The following is a 27,784-nucleotide window of genomic DNA, read 5'->3' on the forward strand; positions in this document are numbered from 1 at the left end:
TGCTTAAACCAGCATGACTCTCCTGTAATGAGGTAAATCTTTCAAAGACTGTTTTCCTGTCTAGCGATTGAGAAACACACAGCAATGTTAAACAAACTCGCCTAAAACCGGAAGTCAACGATGTTATAGGAGGGATAAAACTTTGTTTGTCCTGGCTTCTATCTGTACCTTGGTTCTGGTACAGGTACCAATTTAGTACGGGTTCTCAACACCAATCCCTAGTCGCTCCAGAGCTCTGACAAACTCACAGAGGTTTTATGTGTCTTTCAGATGAAAACAAAAACAAATAATTTGGGCAAATACAGGAAATTTGCCAGGTTCTCAGTTGAATCAAATGAGAGGCTTTTGTAAATGGCCTGTATTTATATAGCGCTTTACTAGTCCCTAAGGACCCCAAAGCGCTTTACATATCCAGTCATCCACCCATTCACACACACATTCACACACTGACATGACACATTTTGTGTCATGTCCATGCTGAGGTTTAGATTATTATTCTCCTGCTGTACTCTCATTTGCTTTATATTGTTTAATTTTCTTCTACTTGTTATCAAGTTATTCCTCCGCCTGCTTATTGCCGACTCCCTCTCCATCTCTTCTTTGATAGCCTCACCATTTCACTCCTAGTATGGGACTCCTCTTCTCACTCTTCACCCGTGGAAAAGAATAGACACACCATAGTCTCACAAATCTATTGATCTGCATACACACGTCCACTCTGTTCAGTGTTGTCTGTCTTACTTCTCACGTTTAGTGCACGGCCTTGCTTCACTTTCTAAAATGTGTTTGAGTGTGCGTGTTTGAGTGCGCTCACCCGATTTGTTCCACCCCTTTGATCACAGTAGGTAAGTACAATGTTTCGTGCAGGAGGAGGGGAGGGTGGGGGAAAAAAAATGATGAAGGAATGTTTGGAACGCACAAGGGAAGCATCACTTTCCCTACTTTCTCCCCATCCTTTCCCTCTCTTTGTTAATTTGTTTCATAAACAAAGCAGTTTTATCTTTTTGTATCTCCTCTCTCCGTCACGCTTCCTTCAGTTTCCTTTAAAAAATATGTGACTTCACACACTCACAATAGCAGTTAGTATTTATGGCGTCCAGCAACTCAGCATCATAGTTTCCATTTGTTGGTGTTCTCTCCCAAAAATAAATCCGTGCACGACAGAAGAAGTAAAAAAAAACAGAGCATGCTGCTATTTGGTCTGCAATCCAACCTAAATAATCAGATTAAAGTGTAATGCGATATGCAGGTTGTGCTACACGTTGTAATTGTTAACAGGTTTTCCTCATTTTAAGTATAGGAGTCTTACTGCCTGTTCTACGCAGTTTGTCCCAGCGTTGAATCACCCCGTCTGAACAATGACCGCTCTGTCTGCCCATTTCTGGAGCTGCTAGATGCAATCTGTCATGTACTGTACTCGCGGCGAGTCATGTGACGTCAGAAGCAACATGTGTGAGAATGTGTGTGAAAGACACTCAGAGAGAGAGAGCGACAGTGTGTCTGTATGAAATAGGAGTTTTCGACCTGCTTGTTTTCTGATAGCAGCCTCATGCATGTGTCAGGAGTGGTTGTGATTATGTAAATGTGTGCGTGCATGTATGTGCTGTGCTCTCTATATTTATGCGGGGTGTGTTTGTGTGCATTGTCATTTGAATGTATGCATCTTTTGTTGTGTTTGTTTGCTGGATGTGAAAGAGAGTACCATGAGGGAATCTGTGTCCTTGTTGGCAGGCTTATGTGCACGTCAGTACAATTGGGTTTTTGTGTGCACATGTGTGTGTGTGTCTGTATTTGTGTGTCTGCGGGGGCACAAAATGTGTATTGTTGTGTATTTGTATTTGCATATGGGTTAAGCGTGTATACAAATCACGCACATAGACACAGACTTGCAGGTGCATATCTTGCAGAGAACGTCTACGTACTCTGTACTTACTATTTTTATTTTGTGCATATGTCTCTACTTGCATGCAAAAATTTGTGGATTTTAAAGAATTGGAAGGCACATGTCAGTGTTGTGATGTTTGTGGGATTGTGGGAGTGTGCATGCACGCTCACCCATGCGTGTCCTTTTGTTTTGGCTGCCAATCGCTTTTGTACTGCTGCACTGTTTTCATTCTTTTCAGTTATTTAGCTTCATAGTTAAGGTGCTGATGGGAAATAAAACTGTGTGTGTGTGTGTGTGTGTGTGTGTGTGTGTGTGTGTGTGTGTGTGTGTGTGTGTGTGTGAGTGTCACTGTAGAGAGGCAGAAAGTGTTTTTCTCCCATCATAATATATGAATTTGTTGGCATTCCTCTTCCTTCAATTCATTTAAAGTTGTCTACGCATTGCATGTACTGCATATTGGTCTAACTTGAAGCCATAGGTGCTGTTTTCTGTTTATTTTTGGAGAAATGAATCTGTGAAACTGTGAATGAGGCTGGATAAGTAAGAGGGTAATTCAAACAGGCAGTTGTGCACAGTTCCCGACACACCTGGGTGACATTTTCCCTTCAGGTGGAGGAATAGAGGAGATAAACACAGAGGAGAAACAGAGAAGATAGTCTTTCTTTCGTGTTTCTTCTGTCATTTTTCCTTTTCTCTTTTGCCCTGAGCAGCAAAGTTGGATAGATAGAAACACAAACTGGCACTTGAGTGTATTTTCCACTTCATGAACATGGCAGTAAATCAGGCCTTCAGGTTAATGTGTAAATGGATGGTGCCACCAGAGCCGAGGTCTCTTCCCTCACTGCGGTGGAAATGTTTTTCTGAATCATCAATAAAATACATTTATGAATTGAGAGATCACTAAATAGAGAACAAGGCACAGTTTGAATTAAAGGTAAAACATCAAACTAAGAGAAATCCTTTGGACTTTAGCTTCTGTGCTGACTGATTCAAAACTTATGTTGTAATCATTCCTCAGCACTTAATGTTATTACACCTAGATTTAAGTTTTAATTTCATTACGCCGAGCTGGCACTAAGATTGTCCTCATGAGCTCAAATGAGTTCAAATCCAATAGAATCTGACGTCGTCAATTGTTTCCTGTGTTAGATTTCCATTCACTGCACAGAAAAGAAAAATGTTTCCAGTAAGAGTTTCTGTGCCAGCTGGCTGTGAAAATGCTTCGCCTGGCAATCTGTATGCTGCCGTAGATTTAAAAAAAGACGGGGGTGGATAGTGAAGAATAGATCAGGAAGAGTGGATTGAGTAAAGATGTATAAAATGTAGCGAGTCAGAGGGAGGAAATCACGAGAATGGAGGATAGATCAGCGTGGAAGCAGGGGGGTGAGTGGTGAAAGGAGAGATGAATAGCACAGACAAATTGGGCTTAAGATTGCAGATGAAATGTAGAGAAAGACTGATGGGTGTCGATGTGACAGGAGAGAAAGAAAGACCGGACTTAAAAGTAGGTGATGAAAAAGAACGTCGGGATGTGGAAAAATGAAGGGAAATACATGTGCATGAATAAAAAGTAAAATAAGATGCTATAGAAATAGTTGCACTGTACTACATTCCTGTCATTACTGGCCCTTGATAAATATTTCTCAATAAACTAGACACCTGAGTCTTAACCACATGTAGCTCTCTGAGATGGGGGGGCAGATAAAACAGAAGAAGAGGAGAAATTACGGAATTATGGAAAGAGTCAAAGAGAAAAAGCAGAGCTTGAAGACAGATTTACTCTGTAAAGATTTTGTCCAGGAGTCCCACCTGCAGCCCTTCAGCCCTGTAATCTCCGGTGTCTCTTTTTCTGTTCGCTGATTCAGTCAGTCAGCTGAGTACAATGGGTATTTCTGTTTGGTTAGAAATAAAAACAGAATTACTTGTTGATAAGCCGATGAAATTTCTTCCTCCTATAATTAGCTTATGGGGCGATTGTGGCTCAAGAGTTGGCAGTTTATCTTGTAATCGGAAGGTTGCCGGTTCGAGCCCCGGCTCCGACAATTTTTGTCGTTGTATCCTTGGGCAAGACACTTCACCCATTGTCTACTGGTGGTGGTGAGAGGGTCTGGTGGCGCCAGTGTCCGGCAGCCTCGCCTCTGTCAGTGCGTCCCAGGGCAGCTGTGGCTACAATGTAGCTTGCTATTACCAGTGTGTGAATGTGTGTGTGAACGGGTAAATGACTGAATGTAGTGTAAAACTTTGGGGTCCATAGGGACTAAGTAAAGCGCTATACAAATACAGGCCATTTATTATTTGGTTACTTTTGGTTTCAGCTCTATTTGTTATGGTAACATTGAACTATAAAGGCAATTTCTGTGATCTGGAAATATCAATACAGCAAAATCGGATGATTGAAGAGGTTATAATGAAGCCAGGGCTTTAACCAGATTAAATCGAGCGTAGCGTTTGTTCAAGCATGACATCAGGTCAAGCTCAGTTGCAATCCCAGAAGATCATCTCAACTCAGTGCTAGCTGATTTCAGCGGATGGCTCAGCTGCTACCCTTCTACACATGCTATTGGTAAACCTCACATAAATCATGGTTTTGGTCATGTTGTGCCCAAATAATAATGTCACCCACGACTCACGCGCATTTATACTCGTATTCGCCTGCATAGTAGGTTTTGCCACTCGTCCAAAATCTCTGCAGTAGTGCTGGTAACGAAATTGAACCGTGATCTGGGAATCTTTGAGCTTCTGCACTGATATGTCATTGAAAAGCCAGTAAAAGCTGCCGGAGTCATATACCCCTGTCTTCAGCCATGCCACCCACATGAGGTTATAAAAATTTATAGGGACACAATCGGCCAAAATTACACCAAAGCATGATTTGTGCCTCTTCTGAGGACATAGTATAAATGTCTCTTTAGCCTGCCAACAGATGTTGTGCATCTGTGAGCTGCTTTGCAACCCACCTCTAGCCCCACTTTTCCTTCCCTGCTGTCTCACAGTCAGTGGCATATCTGATTGGATCCAAAATGCCACAGGGAGAGTGCTACCATGAACTACAAAGAGAGATTATATTTCTACAGTATTAACTACTCTTCACTGGCACTCTATTAAATCCAGAATTAAATTTATAATCCTTCTCCTCACATACAAAGACTTGAATGATCAGACCCATCGTATCTTAAAGACCTTTTAGTACAGTCTTACTTGCAGTCCCTAGAGTTTCTAAAAGCACATTGTGTGGCAGAGCCTTGAGCTGTCAGGCCCGATCAGGCAACCCTGAACCATCCCATAATTATTCTGTTATTGGCTCACGCTGCGGGGGAGACTTCACATGATGCACTAAATTTTTCTTCTCCACTCCTCACTCCCCCATGTGTTTATTTGCCACTACTGCATGTCATTAACTTTTGTGTTCTCTCATCTATAGTTTGTGTTTTGTCCTCGTCTCTCTGCAATCTCCTTTTTTTTCTCTCTTCCCCCTCACCTCCCAACCGGTCATGGCAGAGGGCTGCCCCTCCTTGAGCCTTTTTCCTTTGTTTGGAGGGCTTTTCCTGTTAAAAGGGAATTCTTCCTTTTCATAATCTCCAGGAGAATGCTCAGAGTAGATTGTTGAACTTTTTTTTCTAACATTGCAAAATAAAGCTCCATAACTGTTGTTTTGATTTGGTGCTTTATGAATAAAACTGAATTGAACTGATCATCTGTTCTGCTCCGTTCTCAATGCCTTACGCTTGCCATTTATAGACATAGAAGGGGACATGTGTTGCAGATGGAAATATCAATCTCTTTTTCACTATAGTGGTTGATATTGAAAGCTGTTCATTTGGAAATAAGCACAGCTAGTGTAAATGCAGTAGAATTTCATAATAAAAGCAGTATGTTAAATTGGGTTTCATAGCTGATCTCATAGTTTTCCTTTGGTTTATATTCCAAATAGTTTTGTGCAGTTTAAGGGACTGCATTTAACCATATGTCTGATTTTTTGGGGCGATCGTGGCTCAAGAGTTGGGTGTTCGTCTTGTAATCGGAAGGTTGCCAGTTCGAGCTCCGACACTCTCGGTCGTTGTGTCCTTGGGCAAGATACTTCACCTGTTGCCCACTGGTGGTGGTCAGAGGGCCCGGTGGCGCCAGTGTCCGGCAGCCTCGTCTCTGTCAGTGCGCCCCAGGGTGGCTGTGGCTACACTGTAGCTTGCCATCACCAGTGTGTGGATGATTGTGTATAGTGTAAAGCGCTTTGGGGTCCTTAGGACCAAGTAAAGCGCTATACAAATACAGACCATTTACTATTTTTTGTGTCTTTAATTTAACAAGTACAATATACATTTTGCAGTTTCAAGAACATTATTACAGATGGTCAAAAACTAAGACGTTGCTTCTGGAAGATTTTCTTTAAACACAGTGGGGAGATTGATGCTTGACTGAGACTGAGAGGATCTGTGATACAGGGTCCTTGTGGAGAAGATAGCAGGCAGGGCCAGTAAAGTTTTAAAAAGTCACTTCTCCACATGCAGTGATGATGATATCTTTGTTCTCTATCCTCTCTCCTTCTGTTGTTTGCAGTCTGTGCCTTTTTCCATCCTCTGCATGTGGACTCATGACTCATTATTACTGTTTTTTTTTCTATGTGTGTGTGTGTCTGTGTATGCATGCTGTCATTTTGCATGTGCAGGTTTATGTACTTGTGTCAGACGGTCGCACCTTCTACCTTTTGAAGTCAAATAAATAAAACACTATTGCTGCAGTTATCCCAGCATTTGTGTGTCCTCCAATTATTGTGGTGGGAGAATTTTGTGTGTGTGTGTTTTCACACACAAATGCTCATCAGTAACAGATGGTCCCCAAACCTGTGTGTTTATTTAGTGAGGATGGAGAGATAGGTGAGAGAGAGGGATGAAAGGAAGAGGGAATAAAGTAAATACAGAGAGTGATAGCAGGGCACCAAAAAACAGATGGACAGAGAAGAGGACGACAAAGGTGACAAAGTGTGGGCTAGAAAGCACAAGAAGGGTTTATATGCATGTAGAGAGTAAACTGTAACTGAAAAGAGAGCAAGACAAGCGAGAGAGAAAAGGGAGGAGACTTGTACACGCAGGAGTGTTATAAAACTTTAACTTCAACGCAGAGACATGGTGAAACAGCACTCTTTCCCCATGGTTTTCTTTTCAGAAAGACCCAGTGTTCGTTTTACAGTGGAAAGACAGAACGATCTGAAACTGAAAAGAAGCACAGGGTCAGTTTTCGCTGCTTTCACACAAGGCTGTTATTTTGCGAATTTTCCCTCTCACTTACTCTCTCTGCGTTTTTGTGTATGTGTGTCCCTGCGGTAGCCATGGCTTTCCTTATAAGGAGTGAGTTTGGGAGAAGTTGATAGGGGAATGGACAGAATTACAGTACAGTCACTCCCCCCCATGTTTTCTTCTGCTGCTTGTCTTTTTTCCCTTCAGTCTGCCTCTAAAGTCCTATATGATTGAGCTTCTCTTCTCTTCTCTTCTCTTCTCTTCTCTTCTCTTCTCTTCTCTTCTCTTCTCTTCTCTTCTCTTCTCTTCTCAGAAGCTACTGATTAGGGTCAACATATAACACATATATATACTCCTGCCTTTTCTGTCTTTTCTGTCACATACACTTATTTCCGTCCTCATTTTTTCCTTTTTCTTTTTTTAATAGATGCATGTAATAATGCTGTTTTTGCATTCTCGTGTGTCTTCCAGCCATTCTTCTTCTTTGCATTTTATTTCATCCTCTTCATTATGTTCCACCACCTTTATCCTCAGAGAAAGAAGAGAGGGAGTGTGTTAATCTGCCTGTTGTCTAATGCCTGAGTGGGCGATTCTTTCAAACTGCTCACGGTCATTACACACACACGCATGCACACAAACACACACACATACACACAGCATGACCGCTGCCTCCAACATTATGTTGTCTCCTGCATATGTGTGTATCTCTGCGTGTGGGCATTATCATGCGTCCATCCTAATGTGTGTGTGTGTGTGTCGTGTATACATGTTTCTGTCACAGTGTGTCTTTTTGTTAAGGGGGAAGCATGACTCACCCAATGAGTGCAAAATAAGCGAGGGATGAGACGGAGGAGTAATAACGAAGGGATGGTTAATATTGAACGACAGATGAGCGGTGGCCGGAGGGAGGGATGACGTTGGATGGAAAAATTGTGACTATGCGCACAAATGGATTTTCTTTTCTCCTCTAACCATGAATAGGAATTATGTAGACTGCTCATTAGATTACAAGACATCGTTAATTTATTTGTCTATGATTTTTTTTAATCGACTCATTCATGTTCTGTTTTAAGCAATAAATGATATTTCAGTATGCAAACATACAGCAGCAGTGTATCCTACTAAATTTTACTTTCTTTTGCAAAAATTTGGTTCCAGTAATTTTTCTAGTGTTTGGAAATTTGGTCTCTACCTTGCTACAAGTGCCCTCTGTCATTTGTGTCATGGGAGGGGTCACCCTCACCAGTTATGCTAGTGGTCCCATGCAATCTTGAAGACCTCATATTACCATATCCCCCTCATAGAGTATTTGAAAGTAAAATGGGAAGCAGAGTCTTCAGCTTTCAGGACCAGCTCCCAGTTTGGATTCAGGAGACAGAAATCCTCTGCTTTTAAAATTGGGTTAAAACTTCCTTTTTCGACAAATCTTATAATTTGGGCTGGATCAGGTGACCCTGAACCACTCTAGCAGGCCTAGGTTGCTGGGGGCTTTGGACGATGAACTGAGTGTTTCTTCTTCACTTACCTCTTTTCAGTTCTCTATGCCTTTACACACCACTTTGGATTTAATCATTTTTCCTGTCTCTTTCTCCTCAACCCCAACTGGTCGCAGCAGATGGGTGGCACTCACCTAGTCTGGTGCTTTCTTCCTGTTAAAATGAATTTTTCTTTCCCACTGTTACCAAGTGCTTGCTCATAGGGGGGCTTGTCTGATATATGTTATTTTATGGTCTTTACCTTACAATATAAGGCACCTTGAGGCGACTGTTGTGATTTGGTGTTATACAAATAAATTCAAATAGAATAGAATTGAACATTTTGATATTTTTGCAAAAAAAAATACATAATCTGACATCCTTGGATCTGGTAAAAGAGCAAATGAAAATCACAGGTGATAGTCTATGTTCTGCTTAGAACATACCCTGTGTGTTTAATCTATGCCGTTATATTTTTTAGAGGTTGTGATTTTATGTAAATTTGGCTTTTTGAGTAACAGGTGCTGATGTGCATGTAAATGCAGTCATGACAGCCTCTATAGATAATATTTACAGTAATCATGACATTTAAGGAGTTGACTACTCTCACACTAAACATTTCAAACCACTGTCCTCCAATGTAGGGCTGTGCGATATGACCAAAATCTCATATCCCGATATAAGAATTCTATCGTAGATAACGATATAAATCACAAAAACGTAACATTTTCTGTAAAGTCTGTGAATCTCGGGCAGCTCGTCTTGCGGGAAGTGTTTCCAGCTGCGCGTCATGTAGCTGGAGTCGAGTGTTTTAACCGATGCATGAAACGATACATTTTTAGACACAAGTTGTAACGGCCGCCGTTTTCTTTGTGAGTATTTATTACACGGCGAGCTGCGGGGAAAAGCCTGTTCTAACGTTTGACTCTAAGGTTTATTTTTTAGCACCTGGCGGCTCTTTTTTACTTCTCCGTAAATAATCTGCTCTTTCACGTGATTCAGTTTATTTTGAAAAGTCTCAACAGGATCTTGAGCTTTATTGTGAAAGGTTTATGTGGAACATAAACAAGCGGACACGCGATGCTGTTACCGTCATTGTTGCTAACGACAACGCATAAAAACAGGCGCTTGTCCGTCCATAGTGTGGTTATATTAAATATAAGAGAAAGCGAAAACTTTAAGAAATTAATATAGCCACTACAGTGACCATCAAAACGATGAAAAAATATTGTCGTAAACAGTTTACTTTGCGACACCACGAAACAAACGATAGCGTAAAATGAAACGATAGACGTTTTTATATCGTCATCCGAGATATATCGTTATATCGAACAGCCCTACTCCAATGTGTTCACATAAGTGGATTCTATCTGATTCATACATTTCATATGCAGCTTCAGCTCCTCTGAGGTAGAGATTTATCATCTTGATTTGTCATCTCATGTTTTTTGTCCCCGTTTAGATTTTCTTCTTTTCTTCGCTCTTAGGTGAGGTGTTTTTGCAAAGAAGAAAGAAAGAAAACTGATGCAAAGTGAAAGTAAAAAATTTCCTTATTTTCAGTAGCCATGCCGTGTTGCTTTGAGTAAAGTTTCTTTTACTTCGTGATTCTGACCATACGCTCAAACCGAGTCGGTGTACATGTATGCATGTTTGGTGCATACGCCCCCATTCCCATGAGAAATCAGGAAATATTTGACAGGGTCAAAGGTGATAGCCACAGATGACTCAGCAGAAACTGAGAAGAAAAACAGAACTTTCTCTCTCTCCTCCTTCTGTTTCTAACACAGACAGTTAACACTGTTTTCTCCCTTTTCCCTTTCTCCTTATCTCCCACTCTGCTTGCTTTATTTTCTTCTTGCTTCCTATAATATTTTCCTCCTTTCTCCCTCCTTTTTTCCTGTTCTGGCATTTCTCAGCACTACATTCCAGCTGTGTGTGCGTTAGGGGGAAGGCAGTAACACAAACTCTGCGCGCATGTGTGTGAGTGTGTGCGCGCTCTGTTTCTGAATTGTTTGTGTGTAAACTTTGTGCTTCTGTATGTTCATGCTGCATATGGTTGACTTTGATGGAGAGGCACATGGATTCGTATTTGCGTGAGGATGACTGTTTCCATGACTCTGACATGCTTCTGGGTGCTTGATGTGAGTGTGTGTATGTGTGTGTACGTGTGTGTGAATGTGATGCATGGGTTCGTTTTATTAATGCGTGAATAGCACATGAAACACAGTACATACTATTCAGTATTATAATAATGAGCATAGTTATTTGTGTTTCTCTCTTTTATTCCTTTTGGCATGCCAGCTTTCCCCTGTATTCTTAATGTTGCCCCCAAGTAGTTATCCTGTCATAAGATACACTCAAATGGATTTATTAGGAACACTGTGGCCCTTTTTCCTTCTGAACTGCCATAATTCTGAATGACATAGATTTTTCTCTGTATTGATACAGTAGCATCACACAGTTGCTGCAGATTTGTTGGTTGCATATCTATAATGCAAGTCAGCTGTTCCACCACATCCCAGAGGCACTCTCTGGGTCTGAGACCTGGTGACAGTGGGGGCCATTTGAGTACAGTGAACTCAATGATATGAGTTTGGAGGCGTGGGACATTATCCTGCTGGAAGCAATCATCAGAAGATGGGTACACTGTGGTGATAAAGGAGTGGACATGGTTAACAACGATATTGCAGCCTGACTTGCTGATGCAAGGCAGGATGGTGGTGTAGATGTTTACTCTAAATTCTGACCTTACCATCTGAATCTCGCAAGAGTAATCAAGACTCATCACACCAGGCAGTGTTCCTCCAGTCTCCAGCGTGTGCAAAAAGCCACCGTTTCCTGTTCTTAGCTGATAGAAATGGCACTCAGTGTGGTCTTCTGCAGCTGTAGCCATGCTTCAAGGTTGTGTTGCATACCTTGGCTGCATTTAGTAGTTATTTAAGTTACTGTTAACTTCCTATTAGCTGGAAGCAGTCTGGCCATTCTCCTCTTACCTCTGACGTCAACAAGGTATTTTTACCCAGAGGACCACCGCTCACCGCTCTTTTTCTGATCTCCGTAAACCCTAAAGATGGCTGTATGGAAATTTGTGTTAACATGCAGCTGAACAGGTGTACCTAATGAAGTGACCAGTGAGTGTATATATCAGTTAATTTGTAGGTTACCATCAGTGTTGGGAAGGTTACTTTTAAAATGTATTCCATTACACAATACAGAATACATGCCCCAAAATGTATTCTGTAAAGTATTCCGTTACGTTACTCAATGACAGTAACGTATTCTGAATACTTTGGATTACTTAATATATTATCATGCTTTTTACAACAACGTGAATGTACTATTGCTGTGTGATTTATTACTATTACTGAAGGTCCGCGACTCCGAACTGTAGTAAAGGGACCTCTGACTAATACGGCGGGGTCCCTGTCGGCTTGTAGCCGAAAACTAGCTCTACTTTGTTGTGTGGGTCAATTTTTCTTGCGAGAGACAGAGAGAGGCGTTGAAAGACTGCTCCAACGGAACTTATTGTTTCGGAGGAAAACACGAACACGGTGTACAGTCGAGTCTTAATAGCTTACTTACAACTGGGCTCGTCAGGCACTCTTCTTGGCTGAAGTGGTTATTATTATATTTACATGCTTCCAGCTCCCGTTTTTCCTTGATGACAACACGTACCTTTCCACTCCCCTTTTTCTCCCTCCTCGCGTCCATTCTCCCTGCAACACGGACTACACTGCCCATGATGCTACATTCTTTAGAGCTATGCTTGTAGCATTCTGCCTGTTAGCTTAGCACAACAACAACAACGAAAAGGCGCTCTCTCACCCAGGAAACACACAGTCGCAGAGAGAGAGAGAGAGAGAGCGTCGCCCTGTAACCATGGCAACCGTAACGCTGCCGCCTTGAACAACAGATCGTAGCTGTCAAACAAAACCCAAACAGTCCTGACCCGCGACAAAATGAAACAGGAAAGTACCGCAGTGTAATCCATTTATTTCAACAAAGTAACTGTATTCTGAATACCACCTTTTTAAACGGTAACTGTAACGGAATACAGTTACTCATATTTTGTATTTTAAATACGTAACGGCGGTACATGTATTCCGTTACTCCCCAACACTGGTTACCATTATTTGCCAAAGCAATTTATATGGCAGAATTAAATCACTAAGGTGTTTAAGATATGATAATTAAAAATTGTTATGTGTCTTTTGAGCAACTAATCAATCAGTTAACTTAGTGTGAACCCTTTATTTAAAGCAGTTGAAGCTACGGTGCATTTTTATTGGATATGGGTGGGTCATTGTTTGCATGTCAGAGGTAGGAATTAGAGTTGGGTTGGAGGAAGGAGGATTAAACCAGAGAAAGAATATTTGAGTGAGGAAAGGGATGCTTTCTGTCACTCTCTGTCTGGCTCTAAATCTTCAGGGGAGTCCTAGAAATGTCAGCCTCAGCCGTCAGATTTGTGTGCATGTGAGGAGCTTTTGTATGAGTCAGCAAACCGACCCACACATGGCGATACAATAAAGATGTTCACCATCTTTAATTTGGTTCAATACAAATGCATAAATTTGAAACAAACCAGAAGAGATGCTGCGCTGGCTCTCGTGTGACATAAAGCAGAGTACAGACAGTTGCTACAGTATTATCTCATTACCTTTTATCCAATTTTTTGTGTCTGTTTATACGAGCATACACTATGTTTGTGATCACTATCAGCTCCTATTTCCTTTTCCTTTCTTCTTTCTCATCTTTTATATCTAAGGATTGTTTCTTTTTGTCTCCTCACTAATCATTTTTTCCTTTTTGCTTGAATCGTTTCCCTTTTCTTCGTCAGTGTTCAGCAATCATAGCTGCAGGGGAGCGATAGCATCTCATCTTTTCTTCTTTTTTAATAACCTCTCCTGTTTACTTCTGCTCTCACTCATGTGCATCTCTCTCAGCGCTTTGATACCTGTATTATTTTTATCTCTGGAAATACTCCATGACTAGTGTTGCGATGACCTGGCCGCTGTTCAGGTTGTTTGTGACGCATTTTAAAACAGCCTGGGGACATCAGTGTGACATCACACACACACACACACACGCGCGTACACACACACACACACACACACTTTTATAATGTGCTGCTTTTGTGTGACTAAGAGGTAGCCATGTCACATCATCTCCTGTCATGATGGCTGTGATACTTACCTGACGGGAAACTTTTAGAACACATTACAGAGATGACACACATATGCTACCTCAGTTGGTCTGTCAGCTACTCACATGTTGGATAAGCTCGATCTTGACCTATTTTGTGCATGATTTTGAATAAAATCTAATGATTTACTTTGGGATTTCTTCATTTGACTCTCTGCAGTTTATTAATTACAGATACATTTTTGAAGATGTTAAAGGTCCACCCACACTTTTAGCATGAAGAACTTATTATTTCATTGATGCATTTCAGCCCATGGCCTCCATCAGAGACACTAATAAAGTCGATCCTTACACTACAAGTGCTGCTGACGTTTTAAGCTCGTCAGACTTTATGCTCTTCTCTTTGAAGAAGGTGAAGTGTTGCTAGAAGCCTCTTCTCTGTTTCTAAGATACACTTTTTCAAACCTTCTATGCTCCTCCGAAAACTGTAAACACACAATTTTCAGAGTACATCTGCAAAACATTGGACTCTTTTGGTAAAACTTAACAATCAAATTATAACTTGGTTGATTTATCCTCAAAGGATCACACACAGCCTGTAAAAGCAATAAACTACTGAGCATTCATTACACAAAATACCAGAAAAATGTAAAAACAGCACCACAGAAAAAACGCTCACACACACACATATCCATCCATCCATCCACCTATCCCTCTTGTTCTCCTTATCAGTTGGGTTGCTGTGACAGCAGGCTTAGCAGGTTATTCTACCTGCCCTTCTACCCAGCCACACTTTCCAGTTTCTCCTAGGGGATCCTGAATTATTTCCAGAGATAATCAGTATAATCTGCAGGTTGTGTCTTCTCCCAGCTAAGTGCACCTGGAAGACTACCAAAGGAAGGTGACCAGTAAACGTCCTTGTCAAGAGACCTGAATCACCTCAAATGCTCCTTTTGACATGTAGGAGCAGTGGGCATTCAGACATCTCTCTGGATGTCCGAGCTCCACCTCATCGCATCTCTAAGGCTGAGCACAGCCATCCTACAGAGGAAGCTCTGCTGATATTCACAACCTGATTTTTTGCAGTCATTTTTAGATTTAATAACCACAAGACAGGCTTGGGACACATATGAACTGGTAAATTGAAAGCTTTCCCTCTCAGCTCAGTGCTCCCTTAGACGCGACAATCTTGCAATCTAATCTTGCAATTCTACAAAAATAACATACACATGCACGCAGGATACACAAAATATTCAAGACTGTGGTAAATCTGCTGAGACTGGGTTTTATTATTTGTCCTGCTTTACTCATACTCATGGAAAAATATAAAATGAAATAGTCCATATTCAGGTTTCACATGCATTTTAGGGCTCATAAGACCCATCCATGTCTATTATTGTGAATGAATGAATGTGTTTGTTTTGACATTTTTCTCACACAGCATAATTTTGCATAAAGAATTCAATGAATGCTGTAAACATTACAGAATGTTGCATGAGAAAGATGTGAAAGTAGCTTCTGCTATGAGTAAGAAGAAGCTACTTTCAGCTGCTCCTTTATTCACGAGGGGTTTTCACAGCCAGTAGCTCTGCATCTTTTATTTGGCAGATTTTTAAACCAGATGCCCTTCCTGACACAACCCCAAAGGGATTCATGTCTCCTCTCAGGGCTGTAAACCACTACACTATGGAGCCACACCACAATCACAATATGTCATCCATCGCCATTCCAAGAACAGGAACACAGCCTGTCACTGCGGCTCAAATGTTAGCTCCTCTGCTTCTCAGATTATTTCCAGCCATTCTTGTTATAGATTCTTATCTCACCTTGCTGACTGTGCACAGGCACATAATTGGTAAGTGACATCACAAGTAAGAAGGAATAGTGTGAGGTAGTTGTGTTTAAGAAATGAAATCACTGTGCAAAATCTTTTTAACTGAGTTTAGAGTTTTGCAGTAAGTGTGAAAATGATGTGATTATTTAATATATTTATTAAGTTATTTAACTGCACAAGGAATGGTGCATTTCAGTTCCAGTTCAGAGAATTATACTTTTGGGTTGTTTTATTAACAGTTTAGAAAACTTGTAATATGCCTTTAAAAATGAGCAATCCCATTAGGGATTCATTAATTCAGCTTTTCTTTACCTTTTAATTCCTAATCCCTCACTGATTACATTGAGTTAAACAAAACACGAAGCAACATTTTACTATAGGACTACTGCTTGTGCATTTCTGATTGGTGTATTCCTGCTGACGATCTTGACGCAAACAACTAAAAACTTTAGCAAACAGCAAAGGTCCACAGTCTGGTTAAAACTGCCTGCTCTGTTGCATTTTTTTATCCTTATCAGACTTGCAATGACAACAGGATGAGCACAGCAGGCCAAAGGTCTTTGCTTTGCACTGGTGAGCCCCAAGAGCTCCTGGGTCACCCTGGAGATACTGTATAATCCCTTCCAGCATGTTTAAGGCATGAGGTCAGACTTCTTAAAAAGGAGGTGGAAAAACAACACTGAGCTGCTGATAAAAAAATCAGTGTTACAGCAGCAGATGTCCCAGTAACCTCAAATTACCACACACACCATTTGGCACACAGTGAACCAAGAGCCATTGGGAGATCTGGAGGAAAAGGACCTGCGTTGTTGTGGATTGTTTTACACTGTGTGGTGTTAAAGAAATCCCTGTTCCAAAGGTTACTGTATAGATGTGCTTATTGGTATTCTGGTGTACAGTGAGATTATAGAGACAGAGTGAGTTGGTGAAGTAAGCTGACCAAGACGTGTGACACTTACATACAAAGATGCACAAAAGGAAGGGACGGTATAGAAAATTTAGCAACTTGTAGCAATGACTTATAAAATTACCATTAGTGAAGCTAAGAAAGCAGGTACCAAGTTAAACTTATCTCAACTTTGGACTGAGCAAGCGAAGTGACTAGCAATAGGTGTAAAGGATTATAGGTGACATTAGACAGTTGCTATGATGGACATTGCACGGTCTGGAATATCCATTATAGTAATCGCTCACTCTTTCATTCGTAAGCTGAACATCCCTGTTTCCCTCCCACCAGCATCTTCAATGCACCATCCAGGCTTTGCAAGATGAGCTCAGAATCCAGCGCGATCTCAACCAGCTCTTCCAATCCGATTACTCCGGCCTCGGAAGCCAGCCCATTTCCCCTCAAGAAATGACAGAGGAGAACTTCTTGCGCCTCCATGCCGAGTATGAGAGGCAAGCCAAAGAGCTCTTCCTCCTGAGGAAGACTGTTGAAGAAATGGAGTTGAGGATAGACACACAGAAACACACACTAACTGCCAGGTAAAGATTAAAAAAAGACAGTTTAAATGTAATTTGTTAAGGTATGATTTCAGTGACCTTGTCTAAAGCATGCTATTAACTTCCTTGTTTTCTTGTTTACAGGGACGAGTCAATCAAGAAGTTACTGGAAATGTTGCAGAGTAAAGGCCTGTCATCTCGGGCAACCGAGGAGGATCATGAGCGAACGAGGCGACTCGCCGATGCTGAGATGACCATCCACCAATTGGAGGGTCTGCTTGAGCAAAAAGACAAGGAGATGCTACAACTCAGAGAGGTGCGTGTGTGTGTTTGTGTATGTGTATGTGTGTCACTGGCAAAGAAGAAACAATATGCAATCAAGTATTACCATGTGTGCAGGGGAGAGTCTTTGTGCATATCCAGATGTGAATGTGTTCACATCAGAGTGTATCATATCCAGGCAAAGCCCTTGGCTTCTTCCAGTCTTAAGTGTACACTTTATCCCAGTTTCTCCACTCACGTTTCTTTTTTCTCTCCTTCTGCTGGTTTAATGTTACATTCACTTTCTTAATACAAAAGCCCCCCCTAGTGGCAAAATGCTGTCAGTGTACTACATCCATCCTTCCAGCACATACTGCCAATTTCAGTGTGGCAAATAGTCAAAATATACTCTTGTGCATCTTTTAAGCTGCATTTTCAGAAATAATTCACAAATATTTTGACTGACCTATATGTCTTCTTGAAGATTAAGAGATCTGTGATCCACAAAATTCTGCTTTTTCTGACATTACAGATTTGCACTTGTTCATATCTGACAATAGTAATAATAATAGTTATATCAACTTGATTTATGTAGCACCTTTAAAGACAGAGATTGCACATGCTTCAACGGGTGAACAAAGGCAGAATGCTCATAAGGTAAATTAAAACAAAAAAACAGGAGAAACTTGCAAAAATGCAAACCACCAATTGTCAGTATAAATGATAACAATAAATAACAATAAAATTCTGTTTAGGTGATTCTAAATTGCACATAGGTGTGTGACTGTGAATGGCTGTCTGTCTCTCTGTTAGTCCTGCAACACAGAGGACTCAGATTGGTGACCCATCCAGGGTGTAACCTCCCTCTTGCCCTATGGTAGTTGGGATAGGCCATTCTCCCATGACTCTGATAAGGATTAGCTGAAGACAATGGTTGGATGGATAGAACAATAAAAGAAAATATAAACAGTAAAACAATAAAAAAACAACATATGAAAGGCAACATATAAGCAAACAGGTGGTAAAAACATGGAAACATACAAATAATCAAAATATAGAAGTCAGCTAAAACATGAACAAAAAAATGCACAACAAAAACATATCAGTATACTAATGCATTAGCCAGGGTGACAAATGCACAAATGCAGCATAATGTTAGAGGGGTGATATAAAGTCATACTTCAGTAAATGAATCACAGCAAATGATAAGACCATAAGAAAGAACAACTGGGAGTCTCTGCATATTTTCTGGCTGATTTTTCATCTCATTGCATCAGTACACTGGACAGAGTTTTTGTTTCGAAGATGTTAAATACAAAGCTGGAACCAACCGAGAGAATGAGAAAAACATTTTGCAGTATCTGAAGTAAAGATTCATTATAGAGTTTAGTGAATGTTACAGTGCTAAATAATGCAAATTTCTATTGAGCAAGTCTTGCTAACTTCCTGATTCTGTGCTGACACTTCCTTTCGGGATATTGTTCATTTTGCTAATTAACAAACTAGACTGTAATGTCCTGCAGCACAATTTTCATACCCTTCAACAATGTCCCTCATGGGGATGCTGCTGTGCAGTTATTAAATAATCCTCTGCTTAAAGTACATGCAGCCTTTTAATCTAACCTCCTGGATTCTTGATTGTAAAATGCCACTTAATCACATAAAGTAATTAATCAGCAAAATCACCAAATATAGAACCTAAAAATATTCCTCCCTTCCTTCCTTTTGTTCAGACTTTTGAAAACATGAACTAATTTTAAAGTGCTCTTTTTAGGACACAGAAAGATCTTCCCTTCATGGTTACTGAATGTCAAAGGGTTTAGGAATTTTTCTCAAAATTTGTTTATGCCATTTGCATATATCCATATTAAATGTGACGTAGTGTGCACTAGATTTTTGTTTATTGGCTCAACAGGTGTAGTGTTGGACTAGAACTGCTGGGGTCCATGTCTGAGACACAAAAGTTGACCATTTTGTGCAAAATTTTCAGTGACTTTTTTCAGCAAACTAATGGCCATGGCTGTTTTACCAGGCTGGTTTTTTGAGTAAAAGGAAAAGGGAAAGAGATATCCATGTCTGGTACTTGGGGGGATATAACTGTGCAAAAGATAATGTGTTGTCATTATATATGCCATTTATTTATCTGTTTTTTGTTTTTAAATTAGTTTTAGCTATTGATAAAAATTACTGCTGTAGCCAGCACACTTTAAAAAGTGTAGCTTTAATGTAACCCTGGCAATTATTTCATGGTTCAGGCTTTAAGATGAGAAAAGATGGCATATAATTCAATAATTAGCTGATTGTTTGGTGTGATAAATTTAAGTTTCAGTTCAGTTCAGTTTCAGTTTTATTTGTCATATGCAGAGATGGGCAGTAACTGTAATGTGATTACTTTTTTCAGGTAACGAGTAAAGTAAGGGATTACTGTTGCAAAAACGGTAATTAGATTACCGTTACTTTCCCGTAGGAACGCTGCGTTACTGCGTTACTAAAACCGTGATTTTTTTTGCAAGAATGTCTCATGACAGTGACGTAAGCGAGTGCGACGTTGGTGACAACAGCTGTGTGCAGATCAACAGTGCATCATATATCGAGTGCGGGAGAGAGTATGAGCGTGCAGCGTTTAAAGCGTGGAAGTACTAACCTTACTTTGAGTTTGATTCCATAAAAAGTGACAAAAACATTAGTGTCCGTTGTGCGTGGGAAGAAAACTTCTTTTTAAAGCGAAACCTCCCTAAACACACCGAGTGCGCTATGACGTAATGGGAAACTCACAGAGAAACTCGCGGATTCTTCCACTGACCGCTGCGGCACACCTGCACCAGGGTAAACCTCCGCCTATGCCACTCCTGGTTTACAGGTGAAAATAGAGCAACAGAACCGCTAGTCTTTGATTTTATTTATTTTCTTCTGTGTTTTACTTGCATCTATTTGAAAGAGTGAGTGTAAACACACACAAAAAATATATTTTATGTGCTGGAATGTGCAGAAAATAGGTTTAAATGTTAAACAAATTTCTTCCAGTCAGAGAATGTTGCATATAATAAAATTTTTGCTTGATGCATAAAGTTAAAACTAATAAAACAAGTTTTAAAAAGAGACTTTTCCATTTGATTACATTTTGTATGATGGATTATGCAGAAAAGTAGAATTGGGCTGAAAGATCTATCGCTTTATCACCTATTCAGGTTGTAAATCGTGTTTTTAAAATGTAACTAGGTAACTAAGTAACTAAGTAATTAATTACTTTTGAAAATAAGTAATTAGTAAAGTAACGGGATTACTTTTTTGGGGGAGTAATTGGTAATTAGTTACTGATTACTTTTTTCAAGTAACTTGACCAACACTGGTCATATGCAAGTTACCATAGGGTCAACATTGCAATGAAATGTGTTTGACGAGCAGCAGTCACTCAGCAGCATGGTACAGTAGAAGAAAATATAATAAAATATAATAAAATAAAATAAAATAATAAAGAAATAGAAAAATAGTAAAGAGCAAAATATTAGAGAGACGTGGTAAAAGAGAAAAGATGACTAAATATATATGTATCTATAAATATAAATATATGTACACTAGTGATTAAATAAGAAAATCTTGAAAAGAAATATGACGGGAGGGCAGATGGGATATTGCACAGGAATGAGCAGCAGAAAATTTAATTGCAATGCCGTAATATGACAGGCAGTATTTAGGCAGCATTGGCTATTAAGAAACGAGTCCTCGTGTGCCAATGTACTTTTATATAATTAAAGCAACAAAAAATACCTTCGAAATGGAAAAAATAATTATATAACACGAGTGATGTCAGGTGACTTGTGCATGCAAAGACCTCGGACACAGGTTTGACAGTCAGTTAAGCTACAACTCCTCTAAATGACCCAGAAAAGAGGTGTTAGGTTAAGATGAGGGTGCTGTAATCTCTAAAGTAAATAACGATGGAGGCAATTTTTCAGCAGTGGTTACATTTTACAGTTATGTTTTCTGACATTTCATAATTAAAGCTGTAATTACGTTCTTGTTTTTGCAATTGCTGTATCAGTACTTTTTCAGTGAATACCACAGTGTGTGTGTGTGAGTGTGTGTGTGTGTGGGCATCTGTACCATCCTTGTCATCGCCTCTAGCAATGGCCTCCTACTATCCCTTTCACTCACATGTTTTTATGCTTTCTGGCTTATGCATTAGCTCTCTTTGTGTGTGTCCTTCAAAGAAAAGCAGTGATGCATACACAGCCGTGTCCTCCCCTTTGCTTTCACTCCCTCCTTTGCTCTTTCTTTCTCTATTTGTGCCCTTCCAACTGCACTCCCCCTACTTTCGTCTCACTTCATTTGACTAGAAGACTAGTGATGAAGTAACAGCTGCTAGACATTTTACTGCATTTTTCTTAGTAAATTGGAGTAGTGAGATAGCATGTTTTTGAGAATTTTGATGATTTTAGAGAAAAAACACTCTGGACTTTGGGTTAATTTGGACTTTTAAACCATTTTATATTTTTCTTAATCCATGGATACTGAAGCTTGGGAACTAATTCATTGAATTAACACAATTCCAGGCTGTCAGATTTGATCATTAAAATCTAAACACAGGCTAAACACAGTTAGCGTCGTTAGTGCTGTTTCAAGTAGTTCAAATGATGTGGGATGGCCGGATTGATCCAAGGAGGCTAAAAGCCAGTGCTTCTCCTAGAGGGAAACCTCTAGCTGAATCTCTCTCCTTTCCTGTTTCTCCCTCGATCCCTATTCCCCCTCCTTTCCATGTGTCACCCCCTTTCCAGCCCTCTCCTGCTTTCTCCCCATCACGGCATCACCTTTTGCGTTCGTCTCCCTCCTTCCCTGTCCCTTCCCCTCCTTCTCACCGGCACTACAACCATCCGGTTGCCACCCCCTCCTCTTGTCCTCCCCACTTTCCCTCTTTCTTTGTTGCCTCTTCTGTCCACCCTTCCGCTCATCCGTCCCTCCAGCACTCGCCATCCTTTCCTGCACCTGCTCCTCGTCCTACACCAACGGTTCAGCCTTCACTCCATCCCTTCCCATCAGTTGCTCTCGTCTCGCCTCCTGGCCCTCGACCTTCTCCTCTCTTGCCCCATCCCTCGCTCCATCCCGCTGTGTCTCCCTCTCTGTCATCTGCTGATCGTGCTGTTTGTGCCTCTCAGGAGCTGCACAGGAGATACGAAGCAGCTCCAGAATCAACAAAGACCAAGGCCCTGCAGACAGTCATCGAAATGAAGGTAAACAAATGCTAATGTAATTTAGAAATGTGTTTGTATATATCTATATACAGGGATTTAAATTTATGTCTACATTTATAGAGGATTATTTTGACCCCAACAATACAAATTGTTAAAAAAAATGATCCGAAATGCTGCTAATTCTGTAGTGCTGTATTTAATGTGCATATTATGTGGATATTATAGCTATTAATGACATAGGATTGCTAGAGCATGAATGAATTACACAGTCCAAATACTTGGGACTATCACTGGTCTTCATCAATGTCTAAATGCACTGAGTTGCTGCTGTATTATTTGCTGATTATTAATAGTGTTAATGAAAAGTTTAATGAGTGTACATGTGGTTGCTGGGTAAATATGATGGAAAATAAGGTAAAGAATAGACACAAATACACCATGAAGTGCAGTTTCACTAAACAAGACTTTAAATATCCCATATTAATATATTTGTTGCATTGGATAACATTTTAGACTCAAAAGAAGAAAACAAATAATTTTTCAGACTCTCAGTCGGAGGTTTATCCAACACACAGCATGAACTGGACATTAGTGTTTCTGACCTCTAAATGCGTTCTACTACCTGCTGGAAAAACATACCTAAAGCATCTTTTTTGTTACGTTCTGTTGAAAGTCTTTCTGTCTTTGCAGTTAATATTGACAAGATAAAGTTGGCCAACTGCTATGTCTGTTGGGCTTCACTGATTATTATTGAGATACAGATTCAAGTATTTTAAAAACATAATGGATTATTAGATAAAGTCTTTAAGCATTCAACAATAGTTACATTTACATTATTTTCACGTAGACTTCCTTTAATTGCATTTCCACCTGTGCTCCTATTTCACCCCATTTTATTATCACCGTATATTTGTTTATGGTCTGATTAGTTAGATGTGTTTGTCTCCTGTCAGGATGCAAAAATCAGCTCGTTGGAGCGTGGCATGAGAGAGCTGGAAGAGGAGGTGATGATGCTGAAATCCAATGGCGCTCTGAGCAGTGAAGAGAGGGAGGAGGAGATCAAACAGATGGAGGTCTACAGATCCCACTCCAAGTTCATGAAGAACAAGGTGATAAATGTACAAACACATACAGTCCAGACAGTAACTGAAACATAATAATAGATACAGCATTAAACTGATTAAGAGTTGAGAATAGTTGTTAAGTTTGAGGACAAATTGCCTGTAAATAGAGTAATGAGGCCACCGTGCAAGTCTGAAAGGTAGCAGTGGGGCTCAAACAGCTGATAAAGTCTCACAACACAGGAATTCCCTGGAAGTCATAGGAACTAAAAGAGCTTCACAAAGATTTATATAGACTGATATCTCAAACTAACAGCCAAACCTCGTACAGACATTCATTCAGTTCTTTACTGCCTCAAGTGAGATTAAATTACATTTAAATTGACACACTTTTCAAACGTAAGTCAGAAATATTCAAACTTTAAAATCTTTAAAAAATGATACAAACCTTATAATAATTTAGGGAAATACGAAACCGTTTCATCTCTCAAACATGGCAGTGGTTCTGTCAGCAACAAGGTTGCAGCAGTGAAGGCAAAGCATCAAATAAACATATAAACAATAATAAGAATATATCCTTATATCTATCAAAGGACTCTAAATAGAATAGTTAGCATGTAGGATTTGTTTGACCTTGTGTATTTACTTCCTTTTAAGTCCCAGTATGATTTAAAAGGGCTACACTGCTCTATCTTGTCAAATTTTAGTCAATGTGCTGGAGACTATAAAAAAAAGTGTTTTTGCTCCATTATTGCCTGTCTGGCTGTATTTGCTTGTCTCACCATTTTTTCCCTTTGTGTTTTGAACAATATCTGGATTTTCTTGCTTAGCTGAGAATAAATTTGCTTTTTCACACTCACTACCTTGACGGATACAACTTCACTGTCAGGAATAAAAAGTGTCTGGGAGCCGTGCTCATTAAAACGGAAACTCCGTATACGTCTGTCGTGTGGGGAGGCGATCCAGTTTGGAAATTCAGCAGACTTTTTGTGTGCGCGAGCTGATATATTCTTGTTTTTCTCTGTAGTGGATTTGTGTCTCAAAACTGGAAGGAAGTAATTTACATGGTGTACCTTTTTATAGTCGGATTTCATTGCTGTTGGCATGCATATCTGTGGTAATACACTAGATGCATTCTTGTTTTGGACATTATTAGCTTTAACGTGTATTTAATCGAAGGTGTAAAGCTCTCCTCAATCAGAGCTTTTAATAATAGCAACAAAGAGCCATTTCATTTGTTAATCAAAATAAAGATAATGCACGCTTCTTCACATGTTCAGAAATGCTCCAGTAAGAAGTCTTCAAAGGACACAGTACTGTAAAACAATGTAGGGGTTATATACATTATTTAAGCATGCCAGATGCAACTGTGGCAACATACTTGTTATGGCCCGGTGTGCTCTCCATTTTGCTAATTAGATGTTTGCCCTTCTTCAAAGCTCTGCCACTCACTCCAAAATTGATTCAAGAAACACCATTATCTGGAGTTTTTAATCCTTTTAATGCATTTTTTGGAATCTAAGCTGGAAGAGCAGATGCTCCCAGCAAAAGCTTTCGGCCAACATGTGCTTATCTAGTGGTCAGCTGATCTGATGGGGCAGTAAAAGGAGCAGGCAGGCTGTTGTGGAAACAGTTCAGTATAACACGGTATTATTTATAATACTGTAGGCAAAACGCACACAACAGGAACGGAGGTACCTGCAGAGGCTGTAAAGTTACTTATGTTAATACTAGTAATGATAAGATAAACTGCAGGCTGTTGCTGCCCTCACACCTCTGACTTATTGGAAGCAGGTTAGAGGCAAGGAAGAAACACAAGTAAGGGAAGCAAGAAGCAAAGCTTGGCTAATGGGAAGCACCCATGTTGATGCCCTCCTCTCCTGCCAGGTTGAGCAGCTGAAGGAAGAGCTAACTCACAGCGAGTCAGAGAAGGAGGAACTAAGGCAACGAGCCAATGAGCTTCAGCAGGAGGTGTCGGCAGTAAGAGACACACCTCTGTGTCTGTTTGCGCATCCTTTCTTTCTTTCTTTCTTTCTTTCTTTCTTTCTTTCTTTCTTTCTTTCTTTCTTTCTTTCTTTCTTTGACTGGCTAACGTAGTTCTAGTAGATTTCCAATAGATTCCCGGTAGCATGCTGTGTGTTCAGACAGCAGTAAGCAACTATAACATTCAAATGTCAAAACTATGCACACCAGCTGCATCGTGGACCGTTCACTCAATATCCATTCATGAGGTGTACTTATTTTTCTCATGTAGTTATTGCATCATATTGCCATTAACATGGTCCATTTTGCATATATCTGCATCCTATAACTGTTTTGAACCAGTTCAAGACATGAGGAATTACAGAGGTTAAGTTTAAAGCCAGTCTAAAATGAATTGAGCCATTCTTCAAAACCTGGGTTAGCAAATGTGTTTTCTACACTTTGCTAAATACACCAGGAGAAAGCATTTTCTATTCTTTTGGTGAGCTGACAAAGTTAGTCTCTATAAACAGCTCAGGAATTTCAGTTCTCTTTGTGTGTGAGATCAGTGGCTTTTGATAGTAATAGTCGTACGCAGCAGTCTGATCGATACGGCTACAGAATTCCAGCAGAGTCCAGTTGTGCTGTGCTGCAGTGTCTGTATCACTAACACACTTCTCTTTGTCCTTGCATGAGGTTTCAGTCCATTTGTAGTTTAGACCACTTTGCTCCTGGGTTTGCTTTGCTTTTATATGACTGATTTACTGTATGGTTTGGGTCCATTCTTGTACTGTGTCATGTTAAATTCACCCCTAATCACAACACCTGCAAACTGAATTTCATGTTAAAAGGAGTGAAATTGTAATACGCAACTTCTCCAAATGTGGCAGTTTACTGTATTTGATTCCTGAGCTTTGGCCAGGTGAAAGAATTGACCCTGACCCATTAGTTGAAGTGTATAGCTAAGAGCAAAATAGATTAATACTGCACTGACTTCCATGTATGTCTAACTTTTGTTTACTTTTCAGGAGAAGAACTAAAATAAATGGCCGTTCTTTTCTTCTAAGGTCCTCATTGTGTCAAGATATATTTGATCATAGTCACAGCTTTAGGAGATAAACTGACACACTAACCTTTGTAAGAGGGATGAGTTTAAAACCATGGTCTGTTCTTGTTTTTCACTTTTTATGTGGATGAGGTAGCAGTCTTGTACCTCTCTCCATCACCGCAACCATCATCTCTTTTTACTCGTAAAGGGTAGACGTGTCTGCAGGCCTTAATAAAATATCTGCAATCTTCCGTAACAAGTTCTTTCCCCTCTGAATAAAGCAGTAAAGTTGTGCATTTAAAAAAAGATTTGTATCTTAAAAGCATTATCAGTCAGCTGCGAGCACTTCTTATTATTGTACCTGTTTCTTCTTTAACAGTTGGTCTTCTGCAGAGTAATGGCTAAAACTAACATTAGGACTGAGTGCTTACTTTGCAAAGCTTGTAGTACATTTTAATGCTTATATATGATATTAGAAAGCATATCGTCCTCTCCAGTACACACCTTTACACGCTCTTTTTTATCTGTCTGTCCCTTTTATATTTTGTGTTATTCAGATGGAACAGGCCAAGCAAGAGCTGAGCCGTAAGGACAGCGAGCTGCTGGCTCTCAGGACCAAACTGGACACTCTGAACAATCAGTTTTCTGACAGCAAACAACATGTGGATGTACTCAAAGAGTCACTAACCGCCAAGGAACAGAGAGCTGCCATACTACAGACTGAGGTTTAGCTACACCCTCATTACAACCTTTCTGCTTCTTCACCGTTGATATTTGGTGTGTGAATGTTTATTTGCACTTTTGCGTACCTACTTGTGGGTTCACAGGTGGATGCCTTGCGTCTCCGACTGGAGGAAAAGGAGTCGCTCCTCTCTAAAAAGAGTCAGCAGATCTCAGAGCTGACGGAGGAGAAAAGCACTCAGCAAGGAGAGATCACTGACCTCAAAGACATGATGGACGTCAAGGAACGCAAAGTTAATGTTCTACAGAAGAAGGTGAGAACACACAAAATGCACTCCATTAATATAGACACATAAAGCAAAGTTGAAGTCCTTGTGATCCCTGTTTTAGGTCTGAGCTAACCAGTAATTGTAGAGTCCTGGGTTAATGCACTGCATCTGTTATGGTTTAAAATGTTACAGGGTGAGCATTTATGGAGTGTTATCCTTAATTTAGTACACATTTAAAGTACACTGCCTCAATAGGCAGTGTACTTTTTTTCTTTTAGCTGATTCTGGTCATGTTGCCCTCAT

General features: G+C 40.1%; 1 protein-coding gene across 17 annotated transcripts in view; it reads left to right on the top strand.

Moving 5' to 3' along the window:
- The window catches only part of LOC113008901 (ELKS/Rab6-interacting/CAST family member 1-like), a 150,726-nt gene that overhangs the window by 18,229 nt on the left and 104,713 nt on the right, over positions 1 to 27,784 (top strand). For 7 of the 17 annotated variants that reach the window (XR_003270079.1, XR_003270080.1, XM_026146812.1 and 4 more), the window contains exons 5-11: positions 16,805 to 17,052; positions 17,155 to 17,326; positions 22,425 to 22,499; positions 23,414 to 23,569; positions 25,409 to 25,501; positions 27,089 to 27,256; positions 27,359 to 27,526. Coding sequence is in view for 13 of the 17 variants with exons in the window: in XM_026146812.1 (XP_026002597.1) it covers positions 16,805 to 17,052; positions 17,155 to 17,326; positions 22,425 to 22,499; positions 23,414 to 23,569; positions 25,409 to 25,501; positions 27,089 to 27,256; positions 27,359 to 27,526 (1,080 nt within the window). In the remaining 4 variants the exon portion in view is untranslated. The remainder of the gene's footprint in view (positions 1 to 16,804; positions 17,053 to 17,154; positions 17,327 to 22,424; positions 22,500 to 23,413; positions 23,570 to 25,408; positions 25,502 to 27,088; positions 27,257 to 27,358; positions 27,527 to 27,784) is intronic. The other 10 variants (XR_003270081.1, XR_003270082.1, XM_026146815.1 and 7 more) reach the window with 2 other exon arrangements.

The sequence above is a fragment of the Astatotilapia calliptera genome, chromosome 17 (genome assembly GCF_900246225.1).
Source record: "Astatotilapia calliptera chromosome 17, fAstCal1.2, whole genome shotgun sequence".
NCBI lineage: Eukaryota > Metazoa > Chordata > Actinopteri > Cichliformes > Cichlidae > Astatotilapia > Astatotilapia calliptera.